This window comes from Emydura macquarii, unplaced genomic scaffold (assembly GCF_026122565.2).
Source record: "Emydura macquarii macquarii isolate MOO-44397 ecotype Brisbane River unplaced genomic scaffold, CSIRO-AGI_Emac_v2 contig_1451, whole genome shotgun sequence".
NCBI lineage: Eukaryota > Metazoa > Chordata > Testudines > Chelidae > Emydura > Emydura macquarii.
Window position 1 is genome coordinate 16,920,193 of NW_027131588.1, and position 24,415 is coordinate 16,944,607.

The 24,415-nt window shown below is 41.2% G+C and overlaps 1 protein-coding gene across 1 annotated transcript in view; it reads right to left on the reverse strand.

Moving 5' to 3' along the window:
• GRIN3A (glutamate ionotropic receptor NMDA type subunit 3A) overlaps positions 1-24,415 on the reverse strand; it is a 72,952-nt gene that overhangs the window by 41,676 nt on the left and 6,861 nt on the right. The window contains exon 3 of the mRNA XM_067553261.1: positions 2,312-2,913. Within this exon, the coding sequence (XP_067409362.1) occupies positions 2,312-2,913 (602 nt within the window). The remainder of the gene's footprint in view (positions 1-2,311; positions 2,914-24,415) is intronic.

Here is a 24,415-nt window from a genome sequence, read left to right on the forward strand (position 1 = left end):
CCTCAGAAAGGGGTTTTCATGAGAATGGGAAATTGCAAAAGCTTAGCCCCTGAGTGTTGGGGTCAGTTCTGCACATTTTGCTATTCACTGAAGGCCAGATCCTGATTTTATTTATACTGAAAAATTGTAGGCCAAATTTTAAAACTTGGATGTCTAGCTTGGAGGCCCAGATTCTGCAGCTGGATGCTACAGTGGGCATTTAAACATGCAGCTAGCCAATGAATATGCAAAATGATGTGGGAGCTCAGGCTTTACATGTCTGGCTTTGCTGAGCTCTGTAGAACTACACTGGCTGGTTAGAGATATAGGCCCTCATCCCACAATGAGCTTCTGGATGGTGTAGGGTTCTATCCTCATAGAGCTCATTGCAGGGTTGGGGCCATATATGGAGACAGACAAGGAAAAGTAGAAAGTTGCCGGTAGTTGCTGTACATTGCAATGCCAAAGCAGATGCTGATTAAGTCTCTGATCCTGTAATGCAATCCACAAGTGCAGACTGCTGCACCTAGGAAGAACCCTATTAGCTTTACTGCGGCTTTGTGCAAACACAGAAGTTTGTCAGTGCAGATCACAATGCAGGATCGGGACCTAAGAATATCTTGTCCCATTGATTAATGCGTTCTTAGGACACCAGCTGTCTGCACAAATGCCTGCCATCAAATATCTGTTGGGAATTCATCTGCTCCCTTGTAATGTGCTATGAAATTGGGTTAGCTCTCCCAAGACTTGCAAACAATGAAGAACATGCTTGCAACTCTTGTCATGAGAGTATCTAGATTTCCAACGAGTGTAAAGGAAGGAAATGAATGAACATTTAATAATGTAGCATGAAGTTTGCGTGTCTGCTAAAGGCTTTGTTTCCATCATTTAGTCATCAACTTAATCCTCGGCATGTCTCCTTCGACAGCTAAACTAGGCAGCCATTTGGTACTTTGAAAAGTCCTCCTGCTGTGGTATTATTTCTCAAACACTTAGAGAAGATTTAGTGAATTATTTTCAAACTTTTTCCATGGGTGCTTTTTGAATTGTGGGAAATTAAAAGCAGACCCCAATGGATTGCAAACAGTGCAGCTCTAGACCCCAGATTAACATCCGTTCTCATAATTAAGGTATGTCTACACAGCAAAAGCTGTGCATGAGCCACATACTCAAACTACCTTGAATCCAGCTAGTGTGGGTAATCAGAGCAATGAAGACAGAACAGTGCGGCCTTCAATGCAGATATCACAAATCCAGGACAAACCTTGGGTATGAACTTGCTGGAGAACTGTGAACATGCACATCAAAAACTCAATGGATTTGCACCTGAATCCTAAAAAAAATCTGCTGTGTGGAAGCAGGGGAGGGGCGATTCAAAAAATCTATTGAACAGCCACAAGGGGGGGGGGAGGGGGGAAGCTGCTCCATGCATGTATGTGATTCTATCTTAGAGGGCCATACAATAATGGGGTACAATGGGCAGAGAAATCTACAGCAAATATTACCCAGGCTGACAGGCGGACCACATCTTTCTTTGGTGACCCCTCCTTTCATTCCACTATCCACTCACTCACCAAACAACTGGGGATGAGTTTCCAGGATAGAATTTTGGCACCGTGATTTCACAGTGTGCAGCATTTTACAAGGCTTGATGTAAGCACAAGCAAGGTGACAGATTGTTTGGCAGGGAGGCGGGGGGCAGGACCAGAACTCTGTAGTTTTGGAAGTTCTGCACAGTTTCATCAACTCTCAGCCAAGTTTCCCTCTAAGCTACAGTAGAGGAGGGGGTGGCACTCAAGCTGCATTTCTCTGTCTATCTCACACACAGACACCCCACTCCGCCCCCCCCCCAAGCAGTGGGACTGAAAGGAAAGATCTGTTTTCCATCCTCAGACCCATTTGGCTGTGGGAATATTCTTGGCATGATTTTTTTTGCCCCCTCTGACATCCTGGACCTCCTCAAACTATGAGGTTGGCTCTGACTCTGTCTATCATACATGATTGTAAATTGTCACAGATTAGCTTGTAATCTGGCTTGTGTATTAGACTATGATCTCTTTACTCACACTGAATAGTGTTTTACTCCACAAGTAGTTCCATCCACTTCGATGGGGATACTCACGAGGTAAGCTGCTATTCATCCCGAGTAAGGGTATCACAATCTAGCAAGTGATTAAGCGCAATGAAATTCCATTTGCTGAATAGAAAAGTAAGAAGAGGAATCTAAAGAGGAGATGAATAGTGCTGGGTTGAACCATTCAATTAAAGATGAAAAAATGGAGATTTAATTTTATATTCACAAAACAGTCTGAGGAAAAAAAGAAAAACTTACTTTGATAAATATTGCCCTGAAGTGAGATTTGTTTCCTCTGCGTCCATGCAATTTGTCGTACTTGGAATAAGTGCTAGTTCCGGCTGGATCAACGTAGCTGTTGCCACAGCTCTTGCTATTAGCTCCATTGCATCCTGTACGTAATGCTCAAAAATGGACTGTGTTGTTTTGCCATGAGCGATGAGACCCAACGGTAAACCCTCTGTCCTCAGCTCTTCCACATTTTGTGAATCCCCAAGAATCCAGCGAAGTTCAGGAGGCATCACGCCAAACTGGGTGGTTATTTCAAAAACCCTCCTGGTCTTTTCCATGTCGCAGCCGAACATAACTATGGTTGATGTTGTGTCTTTAATGCTCTCTACGTGAACTTGTAAGTAGTTCAGAAGGTCACTAGTTGAAGTGAGGTTTGCGGTGATATTTATTATGGATCCCAGGTGGAACTTGGAACTCTGTTGTGCGAGGAAGAGAAAATCTGTGATGTTCCACTCCTGGCATAACATCAAGCTGAAATTGTACCAGTTGTTCATTGTCAGGATTGAGAAAGTGACTTCAGCATCAGAGCTTAATGAATTTTCTAAACTCAGTTGTAGGTGAAGGGGATTCTGTATTTAAAGATATGAAAGACATTGATTAGAAAAGTTGGATCAGAGACTTACTATGCCCTTCCTCTGTTAAATATGATTTGGGCCACAGTATGTGTGTGTATTTAAGTGCATTGGACTAAATTCTGACTTCCCATTCAGTTTTGCACAGCTTTATTGGGGAACTACTGGGTCTAAATCAGTGTAAAATCTGGAGTATATCTTTGATTCAAAAATACACAAAATCAATTAGTGAGAGTTTATGGAACACTGTTACATCATTTAATTTGATCCAGATGTTGTATACTGCAGAATAAACGAAAGACCCAAAGTTACTGCTCCCATCTCTATCACGAGATGCAGATCCTCAGCTGATATAAACTGGTATAGCTCCAGTACTCCCAGCAGAGGATCTGGTATAAATCAGTTAAGCAACACTGAAATTAATGTAAACTCAAGAGTTTGGTTAGAAGAATACCACAATTAAAAATGTTTTCAGCTCTTTTTGTTTTCTCTTGGTTTTTGGTATTCAGGGCCTCTTTTACACAGACACATGAAGAAACTAATTAAATGGATCATGGTACACAATCAATACACATCTTGTACTAGCATTAAGACATTGTAGGACTGCCTCTCTGCTAAAGGATAAACTACCAAATTAACAAGAATCTGACATTAATGAATCCTGCACCAGGGAGATATTGTCTATTGATCATAAGGCTTTTGATTAATCTGGAAAACAAAAAATTCCTGGGTAATAATTTGGGATAGGTGAACTGGTTCTGATAAAGTACTCTCCTCAAACTGCATACAAACTAAACCTTTTCTGAGGCTCTGGAATGACTGGATAAGTGTTTATTCATCTTCGGTTTCTGCCTGCTTTTGCAAATGGAAGGGCCAGCATCCCATGAGAAGAGCTGTTCTTAGATTGTTTCTAGCCAGAATCCGAAGTGGAGGTGCCAGAAATTCCTCAAGGCAGTCTGTTCTCATGAGCTTTCCAGCCTGATTTTGCAGACTTAAAGTTTTAGGGAGGCATGGAGAGTTATTTGAGCCCATATACACATTGGTGAATTTTTTTTTTAAATCACAATCTAAATTATTATTAATAATAAATGAAAATTTGACATTTATAAATCACACACAACAGTGCATGCATTGTACTGGAAACATAGCATGCCTTAGGTGCAGTTGGTAGCATAATTACAATACAATACACAGACTGAAATGTGTTGCTTACGTAAAATGAAGTTCTCAGACCTATAATAAATCAAATGTTGAATATATGTAAACCCACCATGCTTGGAGTTTGATCCTGCTCCCACTGAAGGGTTTATAGGATGGGTTTGCCTGCAATTGCAGGGACTGGATTCAATGACCCAGAAGGTCCCTTCCAATCTTATGTTCCTAAGTCAGTGGGAGTTTGGCCATTAAGTTCACAGGGAGAATGTTTAGGTGCTTTATTCTGACCATCCGTTACCTTTTTGGTAGCCTATGGGAAATGAGATTGGTGGTCTCAGTCCAATCCTTAGTGGACAGGTGTCCACCTCAGAAAAAACAGCATAACGCAAGCTTTTGGGAGCAGAGACTGTCTTCCAGTGTGTCTGTATTACAACCCCTGGCATGTTTTGTTGCTATACACATAATAAAATGGAACATCCACACAAGTTAGCCCTCTTGTTGGAAGCCTCATAAGAAAGACTGAAAGGCCTTGGAGACTGAGCCTATGTCTACACTGACGGCGGCATTGTCATCACCACCCCATCGATTCCGCAGGATGGATTGAGCGGCAGTGGAGACCTGCTCAATCGATCCGGAAGTCGATGGCGTTAATCCATCCCCACCAAAAAGAGTAACGTTGTGTCGACAGGAGGGCATTTCCCATCTGCCCAGCGTAGTGGGGACGCTGCAGTAGGTAGAAGTTAGGAAGATGACGGGAGATATGCAAGCTACTCTCTGTAGCTTGTGTGTCTCCCATCGACTGCTGCTGAATTTCACCGGCAGTGTAGACATAGCCTAGATTTGCCTTTCACCCCCTAGGGATGGCTCTTTCCCGATCAGGGCGTAGCCAGGTGGGGGGAGCTTTAATTACCACTGTCCATGTTGTACATTATCTCTGGATAAACTTTGGTCTCCAGGGGTGTCGATTTGGCACCTTTCAACAGCACTGAATTCAGTAATTTTCTTAAAGTAAATCAGCATTCGGCCAACAAATAAAAAATTAAGGAATCTATCACTTTATCTCAACCTTAGCAGTTCCCTGGAATCTGATGCTCATCCCTTTGAAGCCAGTTGGGGATTTACCACGGACTTTAGTGTGAGCAGAATCAGACAGATGATGCAGGAAAAACAAGTACTCATAAATGTTAAGTTAGGATTAATGGGCCCAATCCTGAAAGGTGCCAAACACTTCCTCTTCGGCAGTGAGTGCATTCAACTCCCACTGACTTACCTGGGAGCTGGAGGCACTCTGAACCCCACAGCATTGGGCCTTTAGTTTCTCCCATGGTTGCATAGCTGCATTCTGAGGGTGTAGTACTAATGCACATCTGTGATAGCTGGATGTGATAGTCTGCTCCCATTGAGTTTTACTGGGATTAAACGACACTGTCCCTGCCAATGAAATGGGATCGAGTTGATCCCAGATTCAATTTGAAAAACATTTTTTTTTTTAACAGAAAAAGTCAGGTGTGTTTTTCTCCATTGACTTTAGCAGTGCTGAAACACTGACCCATTGCATTTTTGTAAAATCCAGTAGTCATCCACGCATGGGTGGCAGCCACTTTCCATCATCAATTTCTTGCCATAATTAAATTATTTTTAATAGTGAAAGTTGGAGAGGGCATCCCTGCCAAATCTGGGGTTTTAAAATGCAGCAGGTTTTTGTGCCAGATTTATTGAAGAGAGAATGAGAAATCACAGAAATTATTCTGATATGGGAGGGGAAAAAAAGTTAGCTTGTCTCATTTTCCTATCAAAAGTTAAAAAAAAAAGTTCCTGGCCCTGATATTAACCCTTAGTTCATGTAACTATTTGCAGTGTAGTTTCTTATCTCCTTTTCACTTGAAAGCACTTGATTCTGACCTCAGGCACATACAATGTTAAATCTATATTGCTAAAACGTGGACAGGTACACGCATTTGAATATTTAACTGCTAACGTGTTGTTTCACTGACCGATCCTTTTAAAGGTCCCAATTCAGTAGAACACTTTAGCGCTTGCTTAGCAACCTTAACATGGGCTTAAATACCACTGACTTCAATGGAGCTGAAACCTGGGCTTAAAGTAAAGTACATGCTGAGGTGCTCTGCTGAATCAGGGCCAAAAAGCATGTTTGGATTGATATAGCCATCCAACATGCCTGTGCATGAAGTTGCAGAAAACATTTCATGATTTGACCCTAAGTGGGAAGTTTTTAGCTGTAAGTACTGGTTATTTGTTTACTACTCTCTTCAATAACCAGGAACATAAATAATTTGAGGGGAATTTATTGCAATCCTTATTCCAGCATTTTACTGGAACAATGATGCACATGAGATTTCTCAGTAGAGAGCTCTCTGCCCAGATGTGATTTTACACATATTTTGGCTAACTCTGAGACCCGCACATGAATACCATCCTGGACTTTGGGCATTTGCAAAGGGCTTTGTCTTTCCACCAATCCACAATTGTTCTAGGTTGCAACTTTTTGCTTCTAGATGTGGTAACTGATGGTCAGCTTTGTTTTGGTGTTGTCACTCATTGGAGAAGAACCCTGCCTCTCCTTCTAGCATTGCCTCCTCTAAGGACACTTTTCAGTCTCTTCACTACTTATATTTGCCAGGAGGGGAGCAGAGTCTCCTGGAATGGGTTGGAGCTTTGTGACTGCACTGCAGATGTTTGAGGGTTGCTTCCAAGTTCCCTCACAAGACTTAATTTCTCCTCCACAGCTGGTGTCCCAACTAGAGCATAGAGGCCCTGAAGAAGGCATGGGTCAAGATTTAGGACATTGGTGTATGTAGCACATTTTAAAATTCAGTGCTTTTGTAGAATCATCGCTATTTTGAAATGATAAATCTGCAAATTATTGCCTGGAAATGAAGCACTTTTGAGAAAGAATAACTTATTTAGTTATTGTCATTGAGGCTGCATAATTTCATGACAGAGTCTTTTGCCCAATTAAATAATATTTTAGACACACACATAAAATTGTATTAGTGAGCGGAAGATTTATTAAATTATTGGAGTTTATTGAATTATATTCAAGCCATCATTATAAAAGTTCTCAGGGAAAACCCTTCCATATTTATCTCAAATTGGAAATTATTAAAAAATGTGATTGTTCCAATTAAATTGGCTAATCTATTAATTAAAATGCACACGGAAACTCAATTACTCTGTCCCAGTTTGGCTTGAAACCATAATTAGAGATGATATATATCACACCACATCTTGTTTTATTGCACAAAAAAGGAATTAAACCTCATCTATATGTATGCTTATTATTTGTTATCTCTTTTTAATAACGTACTTGTATTTTCATACAGGCTGATGATTAGCACTTGATTTTCATCACATTCCTTTAGCCTTTGTTTTTGTTGAAGATGGAGTCAGATCCTCAGCAGTGTAAACCGGTATAAATCCAATGACTTCATTGACTTGGACTCAGAATTTTAAATATCTTTTTAACTGTGGCCTGGTCCATATGCCATTAGAGTCTGTAGAAGTCTCTCCTTTGACTTCAATGGACTTTGGAGCAGACCCTTGATTCTGTTGAAATATTAATATGAACTTTTTTTGGATGATCTGTGGTGTCTTAAAAGTTTCCTGGATCAGAGGACATATTTGGCAGCTCACTTTTTATCACTTAGCTTCTCACAACAAGCACAGTTTTATTGGCTTCTCTTCATTGCCCTGCTCTCTGAGATAAGGCCTGTTGGTTCATTTAACAAATTGCATTTCATTGAAGTCACTCTTGGTAACATTTGCTGAGTCTCCGTTTCAGTATTCTTCTAGGCCAGATCCACAGCTTAGGTAAATCACCCCCAATGAATTCCATAGAGCTTGGCTGATTTACCTTAGCTGAGGATCTGGCCTTTTATCTGTTCCACAAAGTCTGCAATACTGATTAGACATTGTTGCAGTGGCATTTTATGTTACGTTATTACAGCTTCATTAGTATAATTAAAAGCACATATGCTAACACTCTTTTGCTAAGTAGGTGTAAAAATAAGTGATACACAGCAACTGTTATTCTCTTTGGATTCTCTGGAGCTGAGGCAATGCTCAAATATGGCTCAGGGGAACATTTTTATAAATTGACATCAATGGGAGTTCCAGACATGGGGAAAAAAAATACCTTGTGGCTTTCAAAGCCCCCCCTGGGGACTCATACCTCAGGAGTGAATCTGAAATGGCAGTTGTGAGCAAGGAGTTGCAGTTGCTTCCAGAACTTGAGAACCTTTGTATTCTGGAGTTGAATTTACAAAGTTAAAACCATGTGACTTGACCCTCTCGTTACGTGGTTACACAGTGCTACAAGGCCAGAAGTCGTTATTGTCATTAGCAGGACCTGCGAGGTTTTGAAATTTCCCTTTTATTAATGGAGGAAGTCGAGTTTGTCAGAGAAATTCCTGCGAAATGTTCATTGGCTAAATTTTACCCATTTGTTGGAAGTAAAACTCTTCACCGAGACGGTTTGTTTTTGGCAAAGTTCCGCCGGAACCCAGGCAGGGTTTGCATTGGGAACCTTCCTGGTTTCCTGCCATTTTGCCCACACGGCTCCTTGGCATCCCATCTGGTGAGGATCCTGGGCTTCCAGGCTTGCATCTTCTCAGCAGTCTGGGCTCCTAGGGCTTCCGGGTCCCTATGGTCCCAGGGCAGCCCACCGGGCAGACTGGCCCAGAGCCAGGGCTTCGTTCCCTTTCTCTCCTCATTAGAACAAAACCAGATTTTTAAACACCAATATCCTCCACAAAAGGAAATGACCTTTCTCCGCCCAGCTCTAGCCGTAAGGAATGTGCAGAATTTTGGTAGCAAAGCAAATGTATGTGTAAAATGGTTGCATCCAAACTGAACCCTACTGCTGAGAGTTTTATGAATCTGGAATCTTTGCAAGATTCATCCTCCAGGTTCCGCCCAGCATTCCCCTCACAGGAGGGATTTGGAGGCAGGTTTGCAAAAGAGGAAGGGAGCATACCATCTCCCATAAACCCTGTAATAGCATGTGGGGTAGGATCCTCAGTGTTATTCTTTTGTATGTCCTTCCACCTGCCAGCAAGGCTTATGCAGGAGCTGTGCTGCTGGTGGTCAAGCACCCACACACTCTCCTCTCTGATGGGCTCGTGGGTCGGGAGCCTCAGCTAATCTTGTTTTGGGGTCCAATCCAATTTCCAATATAGCCATGGAAAGACTCCCCTGGACTTTAATGGGAGTTGGACAAAGCCCCAAAAGAGCATTCAGGCCCCACTCCAGCAAAGGACTTCAGTCATCTTTAACTTGAAGCTACATTAGTATAATTAAAAACACCTATGCCAATGTTCTTTAGATAACTAGGTGTAAATGATGCACAGCAAATATTATTCTTTCAGTTCTCTGGGGCAGAGAGTCAGAAGAGGAATCAATGGGCCTACTCATATGCTTAAAGTTTCATCCTGATCAAGCAAAGGACTTAACTTAGGCGTGACTATGTGCTGGGATACCCACCACCTAAGAACCAGGGAGAGCAGCCACTCGCTGTCCGAATTGGCGATACACACCTATGTCAATGGTTTCCAACCAGAGCTCCGTGTACCACACAGAGGTCTTCCAGGGGGTACATCAACTCATCTAAACATTTACCTAGTTTTACAACAGGCTACATAAGAAGTGCTAGCGTAGTCAGTACAAAGTAGAATTTCATACAGACAATGACTTGTTTATACTGCTCTATATACTGGGGTGGAGCGGAGAAGAGGGTTGCGATTTATTTTTATAATTATGTGGTAAAAATGAGAGAACCATTTTTCAGTAATAGCGTGCTGTAATAGCGTAATAGTGTGCTGTGACACTCTTTTTTTTGTATTTTGATGTCTGATTTTGTAAGCTAGTAGTTTTTAAGTGAGGTGAAACTCGGGGTACGCAAGACAAATCAGGCTACTGAAAGGGGTACAGTAGCCTGGAAAGTTTAAGAATCTCTGACCTACGTGACTAAGAGCAGAATTTGGCTTAGTGTTTGGAGTAATCTAGATCTCAAAACTAACAGCTGAAATATATGTTAAATACATTTTTAAAGCTTCTGAGAGAAGGTAATTTAGATTAGCTAATGTTCCCATGATCCTTGCATCAAGAGGAGTTTGGCAATTGGCCAAGCAGCGCATAAACAGATCGTAACAAGATATTTACTGTTTATTTAAAAAAAAAACCCACAGCAATCTCATATCTTGGACTAATTTAGGGCGAAGTCTGAATTCATCTTGAGAATGATTTCTCCTTGGACCAAACTGTTCTCTTGCCTCAGGGTTGCTTAGCATTTCTAAAGACCACAGACAAATGCACCCAACTAATCTGAATATGTAAAGCTCCAGAGAAGCTCAAATAGCCAGCCAAAAATATGAACCATCAGCCATTTCTGGAAAGTTAGATCCATTATTTGTCCACATTGCCACTTACAAATTATAATACATGATGTTACTTCAAAAACTTCAAGGTGTTCTTTGTTCGGGAAAGGCTTTTAATTTAAAGGTCAGCAACAGAGGGACATTTGATAAACATGCCATGAGACTTCATACCTATGCTTCCCCAATATATGCCATTACAATTAACTAAGGGTAGGTTTATTTTTAAAGTGTGCTTTAAATCTTGTTAACTTGCCTTTGCCCATAATGAGACTCACCTGCGGAAAGAGAGTGCCAAGTGCTGCAGTATTAGGATGGTGGTATTTTGCACAGCAAGGGGAAGGCTGAGGAGAATTAGCCCTTTGCATTTCTGTTTCAAGCAATTTGGAGAGAACATACTGTGTAGGGATTAAAACAGGAACTGGGGGTCAGAATTATTGCAGTCAGTTCCCAGTCTGTTCTGGGCCGGTGACTCTCTGCATTTGATCATGAGCCAGTTCCATCGCCTCTCTCTCTGTGCCTTACTTTTTCTCGTTTCCAAAACGGGTCTAAGAATAGTTACCCACCTCACGGAAGTGCTATGAGGTAGTTAGTTCATGTCTGCAAAACATTTTGGAAACGTTTAGACGAGAGATGCCATATCAGCACCAAATGTAAATATGATCCAAAAGTACATGTAACACACTGACATTACCAGACTATTGACGCTAAACTGACGGAGCTTGACTCTAGAAAGTAACACTAGATTTGTGTCAAAGCTTTTAGATTTGTGGCACTAAAGGGAGCTGGGTTCAATTCCTTGCTGGGCCACAGACTTCCTGTGTGACCTTGGGAAGTCACTTAATCTCTCTCTGCCTCAGTTCACCTCCTGGGAATAATAACACTTCCTTGCTACCATTTGTTGTGTGTCTTCCCTGTTTAGACAGACACAGTTCATCAGAGCATGGACCGTGCCTCACGAGTTTGTGCTGTGGCTAATTCCATGGGACTCTGATCTCTTTTCGGGACTCTAGGTACTATTGTAATAATGATACTAAGTTTGACTTCGTGCTGGTTTACACTAATGCAACCCCATTGACTTCAGCCAAGTTACTACGTCTTTACCTTGCAGTAAATTTGGAGAGGGGGGAATAAGGTGCCATGGGCTGCAATGATTTAATCCTTTTGTTAAGGAAACATGGACTTCTGCTAGCTCAGAGCTCTGCATCTAACATCCTGTGAGTTGCATGTGGTTCAGCTAATCAGTTTTGCTGGCAGGTATTGAAATGCTGTTTACATGCCCATCATCTTCACTGGGCCAATGGATGAGGCTGAGCATTTAGAGTGAGTTACATGTTTATCCTCCAAGGAAATACGTGATTGATTTGACTGCATTTTCATATTCTGCATATAAAATACCCTAGATTCATTTTAAAGTAAATCGAGTGCCAACAGGCAAAGTTTTACAAAATGTGACATGCAGGTAACATGAAAGGATATGGGTTTTACGGGATCAGAAGCAGACAGAAGGGAACAATTTTGCTCTTACTCCAAGACCTTCCCCTGACCACTAAACCAGCAGGATGTTTGCTTCCTGTGCACGATGTGCTGCTGCTGACGCACGGTGCTCCTGGGTCACTCAGGGAGCCTGTGACACAGGCAGTAATTGCATCCACCAGACTGAGAGAGAGGTTGGAGCCTGAGTGCAGGAGACAGCGAGAATGATGGGGAGATATTTTCCAACATCTATTGACAAACGACTATGCAAGTCCTATCCTGCCCTTCTTCAGCGTGCAAAACGCTCATGGAAGTGGGTGGGATTTTAAGGGGTGCATGGATGGCAGGACTGACTGCCGCTGTTGAAAAGGAACTACTATGGAATTTTTAGAAAGGCCAAATATGCAGCCTTTGTGCTGAGTCCTGCAGGGCTTGGTGGGGAAGAAATCTACCTGCCCGGGGTGGGGAGTGGCAGTAAACGCTACTCAGCAGTCACTGTTGCAGTCTATGCAGCTGATCTACACCTCCACCCCAAATCTCTTTCGCTGGGAGTCCAAAGTGAATGGTTCCTGGGCTTGCTTGGTTACTGATCTGCTGCCTGCTCCCCACCCCCCAAATTCTCTACTGAAGTACAGAGAATTGCTCCATGGCACGCCCCTTGTCAATATGCCACCTTCCTCAGAATGAAATGCTGTAACAGCTCCATTAAAATGGGCTTCCAAACCCTGCCCTCTGGGAGCTGCACTGTGCCTGTATGTGGATGGAGAGGATTTACTTGCAGAGTGTTACTGTGTCATAAGTGCAACTGGGCAGGGGTAACTTTGCAGTTTGGTTTAGCTGTTGAACCCTAGGAGGGAAGTATTCCGGGTAAGCCCAGATGAGCATATGCAGAAACAAACAGCAGCAGAAAACAAGTAACAAGAAGAAGACTGATTTCCAAGCCCTTTTCAGTGATATGTGAAAAATGAACTTGATAGCTTGCTGTGGCACCCTATAATTGGTGCAGTTGTGCTGATATCTAATCTGGTGACTTCGTAACCAAATGGCTTTATCTCACTATATTAACTATGCTTCGGAGCCACTCCGCCTTGTGCTGTAATTCTATTGGCTATCACAAGCTCATCAGTAGAATCACGCCAGGGCACTGGAGTCAGGGACATTTAGGCACTACAGGAGCTGGTGACACTTGTGTTGCTCACTCGGTACTGAATCGAAGTTTTAAAATGATGTTAGGGGTCATAGTACAGGAACATCCTGCCACAGGTGCCATCTTCCACTTGAGATGTAAAGTCCTAACCCCTTGTGAGCATCAAAGATCCCACGGCAATTCTTACAAGAGTTTAAATGCTGCTGACCTCAACGTCTTGGCCAAATTCCAACTTGGATTCCACCCATCTAAATCCAACCCGATTTCAAATGGGGATAACACTTCACTTCTAATCCTGAAGCAGTGTATAGTATTGCTGTCTGTAGTTAAGCACAGTGGCAACTACATTCCCACGGTGGCTGAGATGATCACCATACAGTGAAACATGGTGCAGAAGAAATTAATCTCACCCTAAATGGCTCCTGTTCCATCTTCCATGCTACCTCATTTTGAAGCCCTGTGTTCTAATGGAGTTATAGGGGCATTCTACAATGGATTAATTTTACCTTGTAGATGGATTTTGTTTTATATGAATATCCCATACAAAAAGATACTAAATTAAAGAAAAATTATTAAGCTTGCAAAGTCTGATCTCTTAGCTCTCAAATGAGTGCAGGGCAGTTAAAGCTTAGTAGTTCATCTTTTTGAGGTTACACATTTAAATCTTGACAGTAACGTTAACATTATAGTTGGCATAAAATCAGGAATAACGGTTAAAATCCCAGCTAGAGGGTTTTATTTAAGACACTGAGGATTTAATTAGAGGGCTGGGAAATTAGAAACAAGAATTACACTTGGCTGGGGGAGGAAAGTCAAATGCTTCAAAATGCTTCATCTTTAAAAGCCAAGTGTCAAGATTTTTGAAAATGAATGACTCAAGGACTATCCCTAGGAAAACCCCAGTAGTTTATCCAGCCTCATTTCCTTCATAAATTGCTTTTGCAACTTTTATTGCTAAAAAGTGTGCGTCCAATTTTTGAGGCTTTCATAGGGGCAAAATAAGCATCCAGCTGGAAAACCCAGGGGCATTGCCTGTCACCAGGCTGAGTAACTGGGTTGAGCAATGGAGAAAAGGAATTATCTGCCCCAGGGAACAGAGTGATTATAGAGCTGCTCCACTGCAGCCCACTCAAAAGGGCAGAATTTCACCCCTTCTTTCACTGTGTTACCCCCGTGAACCGTTGTGATATTCAGCAAAGAAGCAGAACATCACCCTTAAAACCAGAACAACATGGATCTTGGCAGAAATGACGTGACAAATATGAAACTTCATTTTTCTTTCACAAATGCCTGTTCTCCGACCCCCCTCACAACAATATTGAGCAGTACTGGAACTCTAACGTTATTTAGTAAGTCAAACGGTTCATACGCTGAACTGATTCTATCGCTGGCATTTTGTTTTGACAGGCCATTAGATGGCACTCTATGCCTACTTCAAAGAGACACTAGAATAGTACCAGCTGTTCAGCATCACTCTCCTTTCCTAATTTCCAGCACACATCTTGTGATGCCCGTATACTTTATTCCTTGATGGCTCTTTAATGTGCTGGTTTACAATATTCAAATTCTTCCATTTCAGCTAACTCCAAACTTGTTTTGACAACTTATTTCTTTCACAGTCTTCAAAGTTTCCCAATCTCCTACAACCTTTACTCAGCTGAGCATTTCTTGTTGAGATAAATAATCCCATCCGCTTCAACGGGGCTACTTTCACAAGTGTGAGATTGCTGACATGAGGAAAGGTTGCAGGATCTGTTCCCCTGAATACAATTAATTACTTCTGGATAGAATATAATTACCTTCCATCTCCTCGGAGCTTTTTGAGGAATAAGATATCATCCATATAGCCAGATATGTTGTATTCATTAGCAACGGGGCCTAGGATTTATAACCTATAAATAAGATCATTGAGAATTTGCCTTTAAATACTTCAGTGCAGGTTGGTAACTTATATTCACTTTTTAAATTTGTAATCACCATTCACAAGTTTTTCTTACATAGGCCCAAATTAATTCACTATTACAGAACTGCAAGGAGACAATTTCAGTACGATCAAGTCCTTGTAAGTTTTATATAAATTTTTAGTAATGTTTGGAACTTGCTTTGGGATTCTCGAATGTCAGCGACAAAATCAGGGCACCACGTTGTAGTCAATGGGAGATTTGCCTTCCTCAAGACAGCAGGACTGGAGCCCTGAGAATGTTACAAGGGCACCGTCTCAAATAAGTACATACCAAAGACCGACAAGTTGTGATCGGCAGCATTGGAACGATAATGTGCTAGGACTGTACACATATATAGGAGAGGGGAAGGATGATCCAGTAGTTAGGGATTAGTGTAACACTTGGGTGTTAGATTCAAATCCCTGCTTTGCCACAGGTTTCCTGTGGAAGTAAGTCATGTAGACTCTCTGTGCCTCAGTTCTCTTATCTGGAAAATGGGGATAATTGCACTGCCTCTGACCTCACAGAATAAACACATTCCAGAGTGTGAGGTGCTGTATAAGCACCTCAGATAATGCCTTTCATTCTAAGAACATACAACCCTTAGTTAAGAAATATTAGCTTCATTTTGCAGTTGGGGGAATCAAAGGCAAAGCAAGGTCAAGTGGCATATCCCAGATCACACAAGTCTCCAGGAGAATGAGAAACCAAATCCAGGTGTCTTAATTTCCAGTCTCCTGTTCAAACCACTAGACACACTGGCTCATTGCATAAAATATTGCCTGAAATAAGTAGTGAGTATTCTATGGATTATTTTCAGACTAATGCAAAGGAACTGTTTGTATAGGAGAGTGAATCAGGAATATTCTTTCAGCTAACATTTGCTTCAGCAGACTCTAGTGTCTTCAGTCATTTGAATGTTGTGATTTCTGAAATCCATCTTCCTGACTGTAAAATATTCAGCAATGAGATTAAACAGAATTGTGTGCGGGTATAAATCAGAATTTAGCCCAAGGCTGGTGGTATATACTACAAATACTGTTTACAATATACAAAAAGAAAATGTGAATTTTTAAAACCTTTGTTGTGGCTACGATCAGAACATTTCTGTCCCCATCTTAAAGGACGCTTTTAAAAAGGAAACATAGAGGACAAACAACCCACACCTACAAAAAGTCCTAGGGGCCAGAGCCTCAGCAGGTCTAACTGGGTATCTCTTCTGAGTGCAAGGGCCAGGTTTGCTGTAGACCTGCACTTTGTGTAGTCAATAATATCAATGAAAAGTGAGTGCAAGCGTGATGTGAAACAGTACCCAATATGACTGGCAATGATGTATTCCCACTTTGCATTGGTGTAAATGACCACGTAAGGTGCCCAGCAATGTAGAATCTGGGCCCAAATCTTGAAGTCAATGGAAGAGTGCTGCTTGATGCCGGCTGAGGATCTAGCCCCAGGTATTTATGACATGACGTATGTTTTTGGTCAAAGGTAAACCTGTAATAACACACTCTAGGAAGGCCAGTAGTCCAGACGGATTGGGCCGTGCATCACCTCATTGTACAATGGTGATGATGTCTGACATGACCACCCACAGGATGCTTGAGCTAGCAGTGGGAGAATGCTGGTGCTGGCCAAACACCTGTAGCACTCCATTCCTGCAGCTGCCCCTGGAGGCAGTGGAAATGGCCCCAGTAGGTATTCATAGGAAGGAGAACAAGCCCCAACTTTTCCCACCAGGACCTTTCTCCCTACCAAGACAAAATGCAGACTGAAAACTTTATCCTGAAAAATTGCCAGTGGGGGACAGGGCAGCCTCCTCACAAAGACTGCTTTGTGGTATGGCTCGGTGTGCCCTGCGGCCTACTCCCTCCTCAAATACACCCCACTAAGGCCGTTCCTGCAGGTCGGAAGGAAGGACCCCCATGGGAAGCTTTTCCTCCTCAAAAATCAGCTCCTGCTCAGGTTAGAGAGTCCTCTAGCTTTCCCTACCAAGGTAAAGTGAGGGGAGAGTGGAGGGACAAAGTGTGGGGGACTCATTCATTTTTAATCAAACAAATATAGCTGTCTCGGAGCAGTAATCAAAATTGCCTGCGGGTAAACGTACTTCTGTCTGTTGTGCGTACTGGCAAGAACCTTTGGTGTTGGGCACTTCATCAAAATCTCATTAACTGTTTTTGCTCTTGCCGAGTATTTTACTACTACTGCCCCCTGAGCCAGCAAATAGCAGTAACCATATAAATGATGGCTTTGCAATAAAAAGTCTAGTTGGTTTGGAAATATGGGCCTTTGCGTTGCATGTCCTGTCATGCAAAAATCTGCATTCATTGTTGCATTATGGCTCACTGGAGAGGAACTACTGTGGCAGGTTAAATGGGAAAGTCTTTATCTGCCAGTAGTTAATGCCAGGAAAGATTTCGTCTTAAGTTTGCGGGTACGTTTAAAGATAGGTGGCATGCTTGAATGAAGTGAGCGTGGGAATGAGTGGTAGGAACTCTTCAATTCTAGTTCCACTTTTGATCCTAACTCACTGTGTGACCTTCAGTGAATAACTTAACCTGTCAGTGCCTCAGTTTACCCATACGTAAAACAATATATACCTTCCTCACAGGGATGCTGTGATAACTAGCTACTGATTGTAAAGCTCTTTGTATATGTGAAGCACTGTAAATGCTAAAAATTATTATGCCAGCAATAAATGTCATCGTATTACTATTTATGCTGTGTTAAGAAAGCTGTATAAGACATTTGGTCTTGTTATGAAACCTTTCAGAGAATGGTGCCGCAAAATTTTATTCGGCTAAACACTGGTTACAATGAATTAAGATGTTTTCAAACCACTGGACCAAATGAATCAATGCAGCTACAGCAGGGATCAGATTGGCCACTGACTCTCCAGACTTCATTCATTCTATCTAACCTAGTCTAATTCAGTCCAGTACAGATAAGTACTTACATCACGCTCATCACTACAGTTAGCGCTGGTGGAACTCTTTGGGTCAGTTCCTTGGCATTGATTTCAATGGATCTATGATGATTTACATCAGCTGAGGACCTGGCCTGGGTTTCCAGACATATTGATTGCCCACGGGTGGCACTACACTTCTAATCAGCTAATACTTAATGGTTAGGCGTAGGCACAATGAGTGCAAGTCGATATTTTTTATGTCCTCATAAATCTGAAAAATATCAAAATAGCCAATGTACATACAGAATTTGATTGTCTCCCCCTCCTCCCACGCTTTGCATGTGGCTTCTCTTCTCAGATAATAAACTCTTCCAAGCACGGGCACTGTCTCCAACTCTCTGTTGTACAGCACCTAGCACAACTGACCTATGAACACTATTGTAGTAAATGAAATAATAGTAGTAATAGCAATAATAATGAAACAACCTATTTTTGGTAAACAGATCATTTGGGACCCACTCCTAATTTATGCAAATATATTCATTATTGATAAATATTCACTAAGTACTTCCGACAAATAATTGTCAGCTGCTGGATTGTTTGCAAACGGTTTTATTAACTGCACAGTATTTATTATTCTCTGTGTTGTGTGACTGGTCGTGTAAGACCCATGCTACTGTTTTTTTCTCTTTGATTGCATGACTATTTTTAATGGAGAATAACAAATCATAAAAACAAAATTCTGGGCTGCATTTTTTAATGGGTCTGTCGCAAACTCTGTGAAAACACGAGGCCTCACAAACAATTCTTTCATTAAGAATCATAATTGTTTAAGTCCTTATGAATGATGGATAATAACAGGACTCTGTGGGTCTTTGGGAACCCAGCTTAGGAACCTATATGCACAAAAATATCCTTCAGACAGTTTTTTAACTCTTTGGCCAGCTGTAAGTGGAGTGTAGAAGTACCTACTGCTTCCTGACAACCAGAAAGAAAGGGATGACAGAGCAACGTTTTACATGAATTTGACAGGAGCCAAGCTACTGTTTGCCTCTATTGGCTATATTACTGCTTCAGGAGTAGGAGAAATTGCAATACAGAAGACAAACAAAAATATATTTCCCAGCAGCACATTCCCCAATTTCACTTTTGATCCTCCACATACTCATGCCTCTCATCTGAATGAGACATCCTCAATCAGTTCTCCAGAAAAAGAAGTTAGATCTGTCAGCATCCCCAGCCCTTCACCCCATCCTGGATGGATAAAAAAGAATGACTATGCAGCACTCGGTTACAGTAACCAATTATGGACTGCATTTTACCATCGGGCTTGGTGGGAGAATGTAAGTATTCTGTAAAATGCCTGGCTTAATGACCTTAAACCATTACTATTAATAAACAGAATGGTTTGTTGTACTACCACCAACGTTGGGCAAAACTGGGGCATTTAGTCACCAGCTAGAGAAGGCAGTGGTGCAAACTCATGCCATGGTTGTGCCTGGTGTGGGAGGATTTTCACTTAAACCAACCTGATGGAAACCAGGTTGAAATCAGTGGGAGCGTGGTGACCCCACAACAGTTTGCACTGCTTGCAGGAAATCAAGTAAAAATGCACCTGTTGGCTAAGTCAATGCAAAAAGGTGTGGAGACAAGACTCTGGTCCACTCTATTGCTGCTACTGCAGCCGCAGGATGCACAGTGTTGACTATGCCCACCCCTATTCCATTATGAGGGAATAGCTGATGGATCTGTCTAATCAGGGATCTCCCAACCCTGCCCTGCCTCCAGCTTGACTCATTCTCCACTCCATAGCAGCGCAAAAGGTTCCCCGGCACAGAACTAAGTATTGTAACAGAACCTGCGTGGGCTGCTGGCATTCTTCCCTGCCACCCTTGGCTGAAGAGCTGAGTGAGCGCTGGTGGAACTAGCACCATCCAATCACTGAGGAGGAGACCGGGAGCTAGACGAAACTTCACTGAATCATAGAAATGTAGGGCTAGAAGAAACCCTGAGAAGTAGTCGTCCAGTCCAGCCCCCTGTGCTGAAGCAGGACCAAGTAAACCTGGACCTGACAGGTGTTTGCCCAATCTGTCCTTAATATCCTCCAATGATGGGGACTCCACAACCTCCCTTGGAAGCCAGTTTATATTCCACCCTGTATGCACAGAATCCTGTTTTACATTAATTGGAGTCCTGCCCAAAGAACAAAGATTATAGCCGCAGGAAGGATTTTACTCACTGCTGCTGCTTCTGCCACAAAATATTTAATAATAATCCCTCCCTTCCTTGCAGTGGCTGAGTGAGGATAAATATGTTAAAGATTGTGACGCATTTTCAGATCTTCTGAGGAAAAGCACTAGATAAGAAACAGGTAGTAGTAGTAGTAGTAATAAATACTAGAGTAGTATCAAAGGCCCCAGTCAGGATTGGGGCAGTGTTGTGCTAGGAGGTGGATACACCCATGCAAAGACATGGGCATACATTTTCAAACATGATGAGTGAATTTAGGCCCTTGGCTACTGGGAGCTCAACTGGTGATACCCAAAAAAGGGCCTGATTTTCAGAAACTGCTGAGCACCCGCTCTCTGAAAAATCAGAGCTTTTCTGGCGTCTCAAATTGGGCCACAAAAACGAGGTACCTAAAACTCCTAGTCATCTTATGCAAATTTAGGTGATGTCCTTGCCCTCAAGAAATTAATCAGCCTATTTCTGTGGCAGATTTTCAAAAATGAAACTAGTGCCTTTAAATTATCATCTTCCTGTCTTCAGTACTTACATGGTCCCAGTACCGTAGTATCTGAGCACCTCACAATAATGTAGTTTTTCCTCACAGCACCTCTGGGAAGTAGGGAAGTGTTGTTTTCTGCATTTTACGCATGGGGAACTGAGGCAGAGAGAGATTGACCTCTTTGTCCAAGGTCCTAGAGGAAGTCTGTGGCAGTTCTCAGTGATCTAAATAGTCATTAAATATCTTATTTGGGATTATAACTGATCTTGATGCAATCTGCAAAAATATATTTATAACAATTTCAATTACCCTGGATTTAATTTAGTGAATAAAAGGATTAGAATCAAGATGAAAGGGATGGACAAAGGGGTAATGCTTGTTTTTGAAGAGCAATTGTATTAAAATTCTTGTAGCTTTAAAGTAGAGAAAATGGTAGGGGACAGTAACATTTCAAACCTAAGGTTGAGGAATATATTAAACCTTTGCTATTATTACTTATTTGTATTGAAGTAATACCTATAGACCCCACAGTGCTAACAGCTGTAAACATATAAAATAAAGACATTCTCTGCCTGAAAACCTTTACAGTTTCAGCATATATTGATCTATGCTGGCAAACACATCAGAAATCACACAAATTCATTTGAATGTTTAATTGAATTCACTTTGACCATGCTTGTACCCGTTTATATTTGCTTTCCATAAACATTTGGGCAATTGAGTTTTACAAGGACAGAGGTTCACAGAAAGTGAATGTCAAAGTAGAATGTGCATGTATTCACAAAACTAAATTTTAGATGAGTAAATTCCTAAAGTCCTTGTCTCCCCCAATCAGAGAACAGAAATTATATCATGTGACTTATCTGACTGGCCAAATAACCAACCCATCTCAAATTGGACCCAATCTACAACCCTTTGAAGTAAATGGAAGGACTCCCTCTGGCTTCAGAGGGCTATGGATTAGGGCTGTAGCGTATTCTTGCAGAGAACTATTTGTGATCATTCCATAAAGTTAAATAGTTAAAATACTACAGATATTCTGCAAGCAGAAAAAGTGGCTACAATTATTGGGTAAGTTATTCATTGTGAATTCTTTGCTTACTCTTCTCTTAACATGTGCTGCTGGAAATGATCTCAAGACTAACTTGATTTCAGCAACTCTAGCTAGTCCTTGAACAATCCACCTATCTCTTCCATGATAAGCCCCCACTTTGCGCTGGTCGCACCATGGATATCAATTTGCACTTTGCTCTTCTGCTAAGAAAAATTGCACGGGTTGTAAATACCCAAAGATGACACCTCACTTGCATGTCACTAGACATCCATTATATACGCACTGTTGATACGGTGGAGGAGGACATGGCATTCTGTCTCAATGGTACTAAAATTTGGCTTATTTTAGTGCCTAGGTGGAAGTTGAGCTTTTTTGAAAATCTGATTTTAATTGTGTGTGAAATTGTTTTTGAAAATCAGGTCTATGTTAATTACTATTAATATATACATATTACAGTAGTACCTAGAGGCCTTTATCAGGAGTGTGATCCATTGTACTAGACACTGTATAAACGCAAAGTTAAAGACCTTCCCTACCCTGGAGACTTTACAATCTAAACTGTGACAAGATGGAATGAGTGAGTGTGACAAACAAACGAAAGGAAGAGAAGAAAACAAAATAAAATCACAAGGATACATAAGGTAGCGACTGTACAACTTCAAGGTTCCTGATGATTCCAAGCCATATAAGCATGTATTTAGGGAGTGAATCCTTTCCTATTAGCAGTTCGTACTGAAAGATTTAATATTTGTACGATGAAAGATAACACTGAATAAAATGCAGCATAGCAAGAATGTCATAAATACTGTGTGAAGGATTACATTCACTAAAGAGATCTTATGGGTATAATTGGATGAAAGCACAACACTAATTACTTTAGCAGGAATGTAAGTACCCAACTCCAAGCAAATAATTCATACAGATAAAAAGTGGTCCCAGAGATGATTGAATAAATGACAGTTTTGGCTTCTCTATGGTTGCTGCCACTGCAGATCTTTAATCAGAGGACACCAGAGAGCATTGTAAAGTATGACAGGCTATTTGTAGGACTAGAGTATAGCAACGTTTCAGACTAGCGCACTTAATGAATTGATTATTTAAAAGAGGAGTTTTTTTCTCATGTAAATCTCTTGAGGAACAAACATAAATGCTGCATTTTGATTCTTAAGTTTCATTTTGAAAAAATGTAAATGACTTCAGTTTCAAGAACTAAGGAGTCTGCTGAAGTTATCTTATTTAAATACCAACCTTTACTCCGCTAATACATTTGGAAACCAACTGTGGTTATGTGGCACGTATTACTCAGCTAATTTTGCCCTTGATCTGGCATCCATTATTCAGACAAAACATAGGAACTGACATCCCTATCGGATCAGGGGCCTATCTAGTTCAGTATCCTGTGCTCCTCAAGTACTACTAATAGTAGATGCTTTAAAGGAAAGTACTAGAAAGCTGCAGTAGGCAATTTCATTATGTCAGTGGGAGTTTTGCATGAGTAAGGACTGCATGATCTGTTTCTCCACATGGTTGGAAGATAACTGAGAACTGCAACAGATCATTTATCTGCACAGAAAACTATATAATTAGTTTCACAAAATAGGGGGAAACAGATCTGGGGACCATAGCTGTGGCATCATTTATGGCGCCAGATTCCCACTGACATTAGTGGGAATTCCACACATGCACTGAGAGCAAGATATCCTCCTTAAGCATCACTGACATATGATGAATTTCATGTTGTCAAATGGCTGGGAAAATAGAGGGTAGGTTAAAACCTTTCCCGAAGCAAAGCAGATTGCCCCCTCCCGCAAGGAATAACCATAAATTGCTTGTCAATTGTGGAATGGCATCCTCAATTTTAAGAATCTAGCATTAAAAAATCCTGTGTTTTTTGTCTTGTATTAACTAATTATTTCTGCTGCCCTTAAGACAGGTAGTGGTGTATATTAGTTCACTGTAGAATGTTTGTTTTAATGTCATCATCACCAGTGTAAGCCATTTAAAATGAGGGAATCAAAACAAAAAGGGTTGTTTCACTTTATTTCCCTTCCAATATTGCCATAAAATTAACTTCTCAGTATGGAATGAATGGAAAAAGAAAAGATAACCTCTACCTAAGATAACTGCAATATAATTTCTAAAGCAGGTGACATGTAGCTGGCAGCAATTTGTCAAGGTTCATATTTATCTTTCCTATGTAATGAAGCTTACATACTCAATACAGTAAAGAGCCTTATAAACATATGGCTGCCTATTGTGAGTTTTTCAACTGATAAATATTAGTAAACTTCACAAGCTCAGAAGAAATGATAAATAGTTGTGCTTTCATCTAAAATTTCCATGGGAAAAATCAGCAGACATTGAACTGAGCCAAAATAATACTGATTTTTGCAAATCAGATGAAAAATCTGCTTGAGTAAATAGGCTGTTAAAATGGGGTGATGAAACAGTTTTAAATAGCATGACTGAAAGAGTCTGCAAGAATAAGATAGGTGATACCTCTGGCTATTAATTGCTGTATCCTACAGTGTTATCTTCATACTATAAATGAGATTCCACTTTTAAATAAAAACACTTGTTTACTCTTGGAAATCCATCTTGTTTTTGAGACAGTATTAAGATATAAAGCCATGGGCAGTGATGGCTTTCTCTTCCTTAAATGAGTCAAGAGTAGCTTAGTCTGCCTTTAGGGAAATGTG